The 12,463-nt window shown below is 43.2% G+C and overlaps 1 protein-coding gene across 1 annotated transcript in view; it reads right to left on the reverse strand.

Moving 5' to 3' along the window:
• Positions 1 to 12,463, reverse strand: part of pde11a (phosphodiesterase 11a) — a 55,447-nt gene that overhangs the window by 12,452 nt on the left and 30,532 nt on the right. The window contains exons 10-18 of the mRNA XM_045707785.1: positions 12,210 to 12,260; positions 9,971 to 10,117; positions 8,953 to 9,060; positions 8,350 to 8,459; positions 5,517 to 5,607; positions 3,970 to 4,070; positions 3,604 to 3,681; positions 3,439 to 3,502; positions 3,215 to 3,289 (exon numbers count right to left, since the gene is read on the reverse strand). Of these exons, the coding sequence (XP_045563741.1) occupies positions 3,215 to 3,289; positions 3,439 to 3,502; positions 3,604 to 3,681; positions 3,970 to 4,070; positions 5,517 to 5,607; positions 8,350 to 8,459; positions 8,953 to 9,060; positions 9,971 to 10,117; positions 12,210 to 12,260 (825 nt within the window). The remainder of the gene's footprint in view (positions 1 to 3,214; positions 3,290 to 3,438; positions 3,503 to 3,603; positions 3,682 to 3,969; positions 4,071 to 5,516; positions 5,608 to 8,349; positions 8,460 to 8,952; positions 9,061 to 9,970; positions 10,118 to 12,209; positions 12,261 to 12,463) is intronic.

Here is a 12,463-nt window from a genome sequence, read left to right on the forward strand (position 1 = left end):
TTTCACTGTCAACAGTTTCCTGTGTGTATCAAGAATGGTCCACCATCCTCCAGTTGTGTCAAACTTGACACAACTGTGGGAAGCATTGGAGTCAACATTGAGGCTGTTCTGAGGGCAAAAAGGGATGCAACTCAATATTGGGAAGGTGTTCCTAATGTTTTGTACACTCAATGTAGAACGATGAGTTGCCTCATGTCAAGGCTGACTAAAGTAAGACACTGAATCTATATTTATCTAGGATTATCTTGCAGGATTTAAAAAAAATCCTTCATAGAAGAATTCTGATACATTTTATGGCCCCTGTTGTCTACAGGTTAGAAGGACACAGCAGCCAATGGGATTAGAGGAAGGTGTGCAAGAGTGCAAGAGCATTATTCACAGAGCATTATTCACAGGCTTGTGCAAGAGCATTATTCTAGGACATACAGAGCCACCTGATTAAAAACCTAGTCCAAATACTGCTTAAGGTACTGTAGAGCTGGGATCATCAACTAGATTATTTTTCTTGAGCGGATGGTCAGGGGGACGGAATATAATTACAAATAATTTTAGACCATAAGAAGCTCAAACAGATATAATATTTGATTAAAACATAATCATTTCAAACCTTGCCTACATTTGTTTACGATCACATACAGTATATCTCTCTATTATGCGTGGGAATACTTTGGAACAGTATTCAAATCACTTGGAGCTGATTTGCTGGTGTTTTTTGACAGTCTTTTATGTCCAACAATTAAACAATTTTGCTCCGAAAACTTGGTGGGCCGCCAGTTAGGGAACCCTACTGTGTACGAGCTGACAACTCTCCTCTCTCACACAGTGTGATGCAAGCTCTATGTAACAAGTGAACCATGTCTGGACTATAAATCCTATGGCCAGGGGTGAGAGTAGATTGAATTTCTTTCCCGGTGCAGAACCTCTTATGTGTGCACAAGCTTCTTGTCGAACCACATCGCATTTTGGAGCATAAGGCTATACCACCGGTTTTCAAGGCCATGCGTTCATTTTTCATGCCTCTGGCATGCAGTAATGATAAATAATGGTGTAAAAGCCTACAGTTTTCTTGATATTTTTTGTATTTATTATTGTGATAGCCCAAGTCCCCCTCCGCTTCTCCATCACCCAAATCCAGACAGCTGAGGTTCTGAAAGAGCTGCAAAATCTGGACCCCTACAAATCAGCTGGGCTAGACAATCTGGACCCTCTCTTCCTAAAATGATCCGCCGCCATTGTTGCAACCCTTATTACCAGCCTGTTCAACCTCTCTTTCGTATCGTCTGAGATTCCTAAAGATTTGAAAGCGGCCGAGGTCATCCCCCTCTTCAAAGGGGGAGACACTCTAGACCCAAACTGTTACAGACCTATATCCATCCTGTTCTGCCTTTCTAAAGTCTTCGAAAGCCAAGTGAACAAACAGATCACTGACCATTTCGAATCCCACCGTACCTTCTCCGCTGTGCAATCTGGTTTCCGAGCTGGTCACGGGTGCACCTCAGCCACGCTCAAGGTCCTAAACGATATCATAACCGCCATTGATAAAAGACAGTACTGTGCAGCCGTTTTCATCGACCTGGCCAAGGCTTTCGACTCTGTCAATCACCACGTTCTTATAGGAAGCCGTCGTTTCTCTAATGACTGCCTCGCCTGGTTCACTAACTACTTCTGAGATAGAGTTCAGTGTGTCAAATCGGAGGGCCTGTTGTCCAGACCTCTGGCAGTCTCTATGGGGGTGCCACAGGGTTCAATTCTCTGGCTGACACTTTTCTCTGTATATATCAATGATGTCGCTCTTGCTGCGGGTGATTCTCTGATCCACCTCTACGCAGATGACACCATTCTGTATACATCTGGCCCTTCTTTGGACACGGTGTTAACAAACCTCCAAACGAGCTTCAACGCCATACAACACTCCTTCTGTGGCCTTCAGCTGTTCTTAAATGCTATTAAAACTAAATGCATGCTCTTCTACCGATCGCTGCCCGCACCCGGTGGGCCCCGTCCAGGATCACTACTCTGGACGGTTCTGACTTCGAATATGTGGACAACTATAAATACCTAGGTGTCTGGCTAGACTGTAAACTCTCCTTCCAGACTCATATTAAGCATCTCCAATCCAAAGTGAAATCTAGAATCGGCTTCCTATTTCGCAACAAAGCCTCCCTCACTCATGCTGCCAAACATACCCTCCTAAAACTGACCATCCTACTGATCCTCGACTTCGGCGATGTCATTTACAAAATAGCCTCCAACACTCTACTCAACAAACTGGATGCAGTCTATCACAGTGCCATCTGTTTTGTCACCAAAGCCCCATATACTACCCACCACTGCGACCTGTATGCTCTCGTTGGCTGGTCCTCGCTACATATTCGTCGTCAAACCCACTGGCTCAGGTCATCTATAAGTCTTTGCTAGGTAAAGCTCCGCCTTATGTCAGCTCACTGGTCACCATAGCAACAACCACCCGAAGCACGCGCTCCAGCAGGTATATTTCACTGGTCATCCCCAAAGCCAACACCTACTTTGGCCGCCTTTCCTTCCAGTTCTCTGCTGCCAATGACTGGAACGAATTGCAAAAATCACTGAAGTTCGAGACTTGTATCTCCCTCACTAAGTTTAAGCGTCAGCTGTCAGAGCAGCTTACCGATCACTGCAGCTGTACACAGCCCATCTGTAAATAGCCCATCCAACCAACTACCTACCTCATCCCCATATTTGTTTTAGTTTTTCTGCTCTTTTGCACACCTTTATTTCTACTTGCACATCCTCATCTGCACATATATCACTCCAGTGTAAATTGCTAAATTGTAATTACTTTGCCACTATTGGCCTATTTACTGCCTTACCTCCTTACTTCATTTGCAGACACTGTATACAGATTTTTCTATCGTGTTATTGACTGTACATTTGTTTATCCCATGTGTAACTCTGTGTTGTTGTTTTTGTCGCACTGCTTTGCTTTATCTTGGCCAGGTCGCAGTTGTAAATGAGAACTTGTTCTCAACTGGCCTACCTGGTTAAATAAAGGTGAAATATATATAGAATATTTTTTTATTAGACTCATGTTTTACCTGTACAGTGTACCCCCACTATTCATTTTGCCGGGACGCCGTACCGGACCGTACAGCCTTACTTTCACCACTGCCTATGTCATAGGCTTTATATAGCCCAAAAACAACAGTGAGATTTGCTCATATGATGATGTACTCACAGATGGGGTGAGCTTCAGTTCAGATCTCTCTCTGTCCCCCTGCTCAAAAAACTCACTGGTGACCAGTTCTGCCACCTAACAGGAAAACATCAGAACAACTATTAGCATGAGAGAACACAAGGATTTTTACAGGAATACAGTGAAATGCCAGGCCTGAGAGTATTCACAATATCCTAATATACACTTTTCCGGTGTGCGTGAATGAAAAAGCCTGTCCTTTTTACCTTGCGTGATATTTCCCAGGGTTTGGTGACGGCCCCCAAGTCACACGCTGTCATCAACATGGACCTGTGAAAGTTCAGTCAGACATTCGTAATCTCAGTTGAAACACCCACAATGCCCTCAAAAAAATAAAAAAGCAGTTTTCTACATCACTATGATTTACTTACCTACACATGTCTCTGTGGCCTTTCACGTTCCAGTTGTATTCGCCTTTGTTGACCAGCTCAAAAAATGTGTTTCTGTTCCTAAAAGAGAGGAAGGATGAATTCTAGGCCATTTTGTTCACTCTAGTGTGAGTGATATACAATCCACAAGGAGGCAGTACAGACTAGAATATTTGTTATCTAACCAAGAGCTGTGAGCATGAGAATACAAACAATGCATTCTTACCTGTACATCAAGTTGGTATGTAAAAAAATAATAAGATAGACAAAACAACTAAACTGACTGCACTACGCTTTATGCTGTATGAGACGATATCGTCAAATATGTTTATTTCAAATCCCATCTGCCGGATACAATAAAGTACATACTCGAAGTATAGAGTGAGGTCAGTGGCCAGGATGGACTGTTTCAACAGCTGCATGAGGTCACCGTACTCTCTGGACGACAGGTTGGAGAAGATGTTGTGTCCCTGCACACACAGAAGAAGAGGCTCAGAAAACATTTCATCAATCACTGTCTAATTCAGCCTGAGTGCCAGTCTGTTTGTGCTATTATGCTCCCTGCAACTCCCTGTCACTCTTGGCTCAACAACGACAGCATTTACGTTGGCAAGAGCACAACCCGATCTGGTACCAGGCTTTGTCTACTTCATCAACGTGAACACAATAGTTCTTATGGATTTCTTTAACCCGGTACAGGTGAATAAATAACCTAAACAGTGTTTTGTGGCAAAATCTAGTCCAATCTGTACATGAGCAAAATAAAGGTGTCATGATCTGACTAGCAACTCCAGCATGACGTTGTGGCTGTCAGCACATTCAGTCTGTATCTTGAGAGGGATTCCTCAAGTGTCACATCTTTATGTGTAGTGCTGATAAAGGGGATGGTGTGAGCGTGACACTCACTGTGTGTGTGTGTGCGTGTGCGTGTGTGTGTGTGTGTGTGTGTGTGTGTGCCTGGAGTCAAAGGCAATCCTGCCAGAGGCAGGAAGACGAACCATCAGGGATCAGTGGGAAAGCTCTTAAGAAGTAAGTGCCACTTCTCACTCTCTCTCCTTTTCATATCATTCCAACAGATCTCTCTCCATCATATATATATAATATATCCCAGTCCCACTTAGAGTGCCCATCACCAGGGGAATGCCCAAGAAGAGAGAGATGGTGAGATATGGGGAAGGAGAGAGGGGCTTCTTGAACCGGGTGACCCCTGATTCTCTCTGTTCACGCTCGAGCTGAGACTGAGGTTTTCTCCAGCACTGCAAGACCAGCCTCTATCCTCAGTTCATTGGTTCCCATGAAATATTGAATACCATAACGTCAGAGACGTAGAGTTCTTTTTTCCTTCACTCTATCTTAATGAGAGGAAAAGAGAGAGCGAGAGAGAGAGAAAGGGAAAGACTGATAGCGGAGGGAGTGGCGTTCGTTCGTCGAGACGTTCCGTTTTAATGAATGGTTCCTGCTGGTTGGTGGACTGAATCCGTGCGCTCGTTCTTTTCCCCTTCAATTAGACGCACTGCTCAATGATATGCTAATGACCATGGCAGTAATTCAGCCACTGTATCAACAGAAACCATTATGCTAGTCACAGCAAACATTTGTCAGCTTACTGTGTCGTCAGCGTCGTGATAACGAGTCTATTGGAGCCCTGCTGGCTAGCTCTTGTTTCAGCAGACACCATGAAAACACAGCTAATTACCGACTGTCTGTCTGACCACACAAAACCAGTCGCTTGCTTAAAACATCTCTCTCAACCAATCATTGTTTTTGTAATGACATTGATTTTTTTTTGGGGGGGCGAGGAGTAGCGTGATGTTTGTCTATTCTGATCGCTTCTCGCGCTGAGAACGTGGCTTTTTGTAATCCTGCACAAAATGATGTTTGTAGTCTGTCAGTAGCGACACAGTGATGTACCTCACCTCACTCTGCAGGATCATAACAGCGTGGTTGAAGTGGTGATGCTCGAGAGTAGCTGAGGTTCCATACAACAGAGACAGGGCTGAACCTGTCCTGTGAAAGTCAAAGAGAGAACGACAAAGAGAGAAAGGGGGATACATGGAGAGAGAGAGAGAGAGAGAGAGAGAGAGAGAGAGAGAGAGACGTTAAACAGGCAAAGCACAACACAAACACTGGAAGAGAGAGGATCCTCCATTGAGACCTCGCTAAGTCTCTTCACTAAATCACTCCACAGTCCACTGTCAACATGTTCTCACAGCTCAATATTGCAGCAAGTGAAGCTAATATCAGAGTCTGTGGAGGGAAAACCTTCAGTGTTCACCATCTGGAATCATTCTGGGCCAATGGGTCAAAATGACACATGGGCTCCTGATGGTGACTGCGGCGTGTGGGCAGATCCACTAGATTCAACAGTTGTTTTTCCTGCGGCTCTAATTGTGCTCTCCACCCCAGCCGCGTTTAAACTCTCTCTCTCTCCTCTCTCTCTCTCTCTCTCCCTCAAACAGACTCCTATGTACATCTTATGCAATTTGTTTCTCCACTCTAGTTGAGCTGGGCTGGATTATAACAGATTGTTGCAGGTGGGCTAGCAGTGCACAGAGTGTGTGTGTGTTAGTGATGGGTGGGTTGACTCATAGAGAGAAAACAATGCATAAAAGATCCATGAATGTATAATTATTGTGCAATTAATACTGATAGACTACATTGAGTTTTTTTCTTTCATTATTTTTATCTGGCGTTAGTGCGTAAGCCTAAGCTTTAAGGTCTAACTGTACGCACGCCAAATACACAACAATTACCAAATGCTTTTGGAAACTTGGGTAGAAAAGTTAACGCCGATCCACTGAGGCAAAAAGGTTGGAGATGAATTCAGTTTGAGAAAAGTTGCGAAATGGAGAGTTGAAAATAAAGACAAGGGAGGGCCAGAACAGTAGCCTAATGTTTGAGAAAGATCTTATGTGCGATGACTGTGAGGCGCTGTACAAATTTGACAGTCACAAAACTGGGACTTCAACTATTGAACGTCAAGGGAACTGTACTGTCTATAACAGTGGAGGCTCCTCAGAGGAGGAGGAGGAAAGGGACCATCCTCCTCAGTGAATTTCATAAACATTTTAATAGTGAAACACTTAAAAAGTTAGATAATAACTATACAAAATATATTCACGTCACCAAATAATTGATTAAAACACACTGTTTTGTAATGAAGATCTACAGTAGCCTCAACAGCACTCTGTAGGGTAGCACCATGGTGTAGCTGGAGGACAGCTAGCTTCTGTCCTCCTCTGGGTACATTGACTTCAATACAAAACCTCGGAGGCTCATGGTTCTCACCCCCTTCCATAGACTTACACTGTAATTATGACAACTTCCAGGGGACATCCTCCAACCTATCAGTGCTCTTGCAGCATGAACTGAGATGTTGTCCACCCAATCAAAGGATCAGAGAATGAATCTAGTACTGAAAGCATAAGCTACAGCCAGCTAGCACTGCAGTGCATAAAATGTGGAGAGAGATTTCGTATTTTATTTTCACTTTCACTTACTAAGCTATCAAATGCAGCTAGCTAGTTTAGCCTACTCAAATACCCAGCTGAAACAGAGGGATGCTATGTTAGCTAGCTGGCTATGACTATCCAACACTGGAACTCTTCCGTCAAGGTAATTTATTGCCACTGGAGCCCGCCGGTGTAACTACTAAACTGCATGCTGGCTGTATACTGTACTGCATGATTGAAGAAGGTGTACTAACATGTTAGTTCTACTAGCTATGTTGACAATGACGCTACTTTAGCTAATATGGTGACAACGATGTAGGCTGTGTGTAAAGTTTTTTTTGCCTGGTCACCGACAGCTGCGTTGTGCACTGAAGTCCACAAGCGAGGGGAAAAGGTGAGAGGAGGAGAGAGCATAGATGAGAGAAGGAATACAACGTTTGCGTGTGATCAGGGATGTATTCATTCCGCCAATTCTGTTGAAAAAACGTTTCTAAACGGAAGCAAACAGAACGAAACTGGGATAAACATACCTGAATTTGTCCAATATAAACTCTTGTTTGCAACTGTTGGACTAATGATTACACCCTAGATCAGCTAGATGCAGGCAAGAGTGTGCAACAGCACCGACCTCCAATGGTCTATAACCTCTCACATAGCCTAACATAATATAAACTCCTGCTGAATTAAGCAGTTTTTACATTCAAATTATACACCAAATATACATTTTTACTAGGGAACAGGAGTGGAGAAATATGATTTATTTCTTTCAGCATCTTGAGATAATGAATACGTGGTTAGGGACCGTCTGTAAAGGTGCTATCTTTATCAGCGTCATAAACTCTGATAGTATTTACACCACATAAAATATGCATCCAAGCCGAACTGAAATCGTATCAGAAACATGTTGGGTTGGTTTCACAGCTTGTAATTCCCTTTAAACCGGTAAAACTGATGTCATTTGGAAATGTAGTCTTCTTCTAGGGCAACAAGTAATGACAGAAGAGATGTATCTAATTATAGACAAGTTGACTACCAAATGTCAGAAAATATAGGCAGAAATATAAGCCGATGTAAATTAAGCTTAAAAAAAGAAATCCTACAGCCCACGTAACAAAAACATTCTGGCATCTCTGACTGCACAGCGCTTTTTCTGTTTTTGTGGGTTATATATATAGCTTGCCGGTTGCGGATGGATTATTAGCAATTACGGGTGGGGTGAATAAACAACTGACCCACGCATCACTAGTGTGCATGTGTGCCTGCAAGCGTGCGTGTGTCTACGGACAGGGTCACCCACTTGGCCTGGAAGGCGTTGTTGGTTCCTCTGTGGTCCAGGTCGTGACAGACACAGCCCACTATAAGAGCCAGGATCTCAATCTCCGTCAGGGTCTCTTGGAAGCCTGCCGTCTATAGGGACACAGCAGGGACAGGATGTCACTCAGGGGCCACACACACAAGTAAACATAAACCCACACACACACAAACATAAACTAAAACACACACACTGTAGGTAGGATGAGCATGGCGATGAAGTAAACAACATGTGTAAATTGGAGTTAGGTCGCTATGGGGTTAACAGTTAGTAGTAGTGTACTGTAGGTCTGGGTTACTTATTAAAACACAGCACTCCTGGGCTCTAAACGGCTTACACACAACTATTTCATCTCCCTCTTGGCATAATCAATTCAGATGGGACATGCATAAATGCTGTGCTTGATGACATAAAAAAAGATTGAGAAGGAGCGGGAGGAAGATGGAGAACAATGGACAGAAGATGAAGCAGTTGGTGCGCATTAGTCAGTGTCCACATGTGTTGGGGCACGTGTGGTGTATTTGAACGGTCTCTGTTTAGGCTAATGATAGGCTAATGCTAGACTCCCTGTGTGTTCTCCATATTCACCGTTAGAATGGCGAACATGCACTGGCAGACGTTGAAGGCGTGCCTCCAGTTGTGGTACAGCACCATGCGGTAGTTCTTCCTGACCGTCAGCAGCCATCTGCACAGAGTCTGTAGAGAGTCAGGGGCACAAGAGGGATGGACAGAACAGGGTCCGTCAGCAGACAGTAGGCTGGTGCGTCAGCTCTCACACTCAGGCCGGGATTCAATCCGATCGCCCTTTGTCCGCAATGTACGTTTTAAGGACATCATTTACGCTGCATATGTAGGCTCAATCGGAAATGTCTTTAATGGTGCATTGTCCAAATCCGCAATCGTATTGAATCCCGGCCTCAATCTAACCTGCCATAGCAGTGTTTCCACCGCTGTTGTTAACAAACACACACTTCCTATTGTGAAGCTACAGGTAACTGCCAAAATAATGGAAACACTTGAGTAAATGAGGGATACAAAGTGTATTGAAAGCAGGTGCTTCCACACATCCCATCATGCTTAGGGTCATGTATAAAAATGCTGGGCACGCTATTATTTTGGCTACCATGGCTATGCCCCCATAGAATGACAATGCCCCCATCCACGGGGCACTAGTGGTCACTGAGTGATTAGATGAGCATGAAAACGATGTAATCCGTATGCCATGGCCGTCTCAGTCACCAGATCTCAACCCAATTGAACAGATTCTGGGGCGGCGCCTGAGACAGCGTTTTCTACCACCATCAACAAAACACCAAATTATGGAATTTCTCGTGGAAGAATGGTGTCGCATTCCTCCAATAGAGTTCCAGACACTTGTAGAATCTATGCCAACCAAAGTGCATTTGTTTCCTTTATTTTGTCAGTTACCTGTGTGTGGCAGCAGTAGCAGTAGTAGTAGTAGTAGTAGTAGTAGTAGGTCTTTCCTGTTGAAAACCATTCAGTAATTGTACTTTACCATGTGGAAAAAGCTACTGTGTAAATACCACACTGCATATTTGATTGAATAGCGGGCTCTGTCAGAGCATTGGGTCAGAGCCGCTCTCACCTCGTAGTCGATCTTGAACTTCTGCACCATGCCCAGCTCCATAAACATCCTGAGGGCTGCGGTTATCATGGCGTCCACATCCAGAGAGAAATCATCAAAGGAAAGCTTATCGATGCCAAGCTCGCAAACAAGGGGGATGTTAGCAGCCTGGGTTATGGAAAGAAGAGAGAGAGAGGTCGTGCCATTTTGAGACACTGAAAATTCAACATATGGAGAGTTGCTAATGAAGACTCTGAGAGCTCGTGTTTAGAAAGGGTTGAAAATTAATGAGAAAGTATCACCAGTGGAATTCATTGTTGTTAACTTCCTGTGAGCTCATTAACAAATCGTGGTAGTATTCTATATTTAACCTATAATACTAACACAGAAACACCACTAAACCAATTTAATCATCCCAAGACTTCAATCCACAGAGAGCTCTCTAATGAAAACCAAAGCATAATTGTTCAGAAAGACTGAGAATTTAAGTTGTTGTCTTATTGGATTACATGTGCCATTGGTCTTTCTTTCTAAGGGGGATTTGGTAACATCTCAGAATATGAATGCTTTGCTGTTCTCCTTCCCCAATCCCTGGGGCTGCGGGTAGAGGATACAGCAGAAGTACCATCCAGCCTCACTTCCACCAAGAGAAAACAGCAGAGCAGAGCAGCCAGGAAAGCCCACCTTTTCTAGGAACCGTTTGTCTTTCAGGTCAGCAGGTGCGTCGGGCTAATTCAACGCCTTAGGTTATGAATTGTAGCCAAGTTTTTATTTGCCGGTGACATTTACAATTCTCTGGAATCTGGGGTAGAGTGTGTTTACTGAGGTTCTGTATGTAGGCCAGTTATGAAACGGGTAAAGGCAGGGTGGGTGCTGCTGAGCACTGTGCTGTGCCTGCATGTGGTGAGGGGGCTGGAGATCTGACAGATGTCACATTGCACGGCTGATGCTCAGTGCTAATGGCCACCGGGACAAGCCCCATATCAAAGAGCAAGAAAGACATTTAAGACATCACACAGGTCTGAGAATGTTTTTTTTCTCGGATTGGTTCCAGAAGCACGCTCTATTATTGTCTAAATAATGCAATGAAAGTGATTGGCTATTGATTGACTAATTCATTCCAAATACCACAATTAGTTGTTTTCATGTGGGACTTGAAGGAGTACTGCCCCGACCTGTATAAACAGTACGCTGCCTTGCACCACACTGCAGTCCAGGGAAGCAATTGGAAAATGAGTCAGGAGAAGCCATCAATCTAGTCCTATCATGTAGTACCATTAACGATTTCTCATTTTACCTTGGAAGGTAATGCGTGCCAAAGCTTCATTCCGAAAGTTATCTCTTAATTGAAAAAAACATATTACTCTGGGTGATGATCTACAAATGGGGTTTTCCCCACAATTCATGTTCTTTTGTTCAGTATATATACTATTATTATTATTCTGCAAAATATATGTATTTAGCCTCAGTATAGGCCAGAAATGAAGAATGTTTGTTTGCTTTACTTAAGCTTTAATAGATAATGCATCACAAACATCTCAACCAGCCGGTTGAGTTGCCCAATTATAGTCAAATAATTCAAGCAATAGCAACACACAAAGTTTTTTTGTATTATAACTGGATTATAGCTCCTGTACCATTGTTGTGAATGATATATATATATTTGACTGGTGTTGACTGGTGACTTTGACATGAATATATATTCATGTCAAAGTCACCAGTCAACTCCATTACACTCAAAAGTTACTTCAACCAGTGAATGCTAGCGATGGCTATAGCGATGCTAGCTATTCTACCAGTCTGTCTCAATGAGTGTTAGCACGCTAATAGCACACCATGCACACAAAAACCTCTATTTTTAAGGGGTATGCAGTAGGTTTATGATGATATCACCAAAGTATGTTGTATTAGACATTTCAAACAACATTCCCAGTTAATGAGAAAACAGTCATGGTATTTAAGAGAATGAACAAGATTTAACAAGGCAACCTTGGGCTAATTTGAATAGGCGCTAACAGCGGATTTTGAGGAAATTTTACATCCGTAGCCCAGTACGGCCCACGTGATCGCAGTGAAACGTCACTCCGTGAGGGGCTATAATGTTCTAGGGACCAAACAATGCTCTCTCTCGCTATCTCTCTCTCTCTCTCTCTCTCTCTCTCTCTCTCACACACACACGCACGCATGCATGCATGCACGCACACACACACACACGCACACACGCACACTTTCTCTCTCATATAAGAATAAGACCTAATACCTTGAATTTGTCGACCTCCGTCTTGGAACAGGTTGCATGGTATGACAGAACCTGCAAAAGAATACAGAACACAGTGGTGAAAAAAGTACCCGATTGTCATACTTGAGTAAAAGTAAAGATACCTTAATAGAAAATGACTCGAGTAAAAGTGAAAGTCACCTAGTAAAATATTACTTGAGTAAAAGTCTAAAAGTATTTAGTTTTAGTATCAAGTCAATTTAATTGCTAAAATATACTTAAGTATCAAAAGTAAA

Source organism: Salmo salar, chromosome ssa25, assembly GCF_905237065.1.
Source record: "Salmo salar chromosome ssa25, Ssal_v3.1, whole genome shotgun sequence".
NCBI lineage: Eukaryota > Metazoa > Chordata > Actinopteri > Salmoniformes > Salmonidae > Salmo > Salmo salar.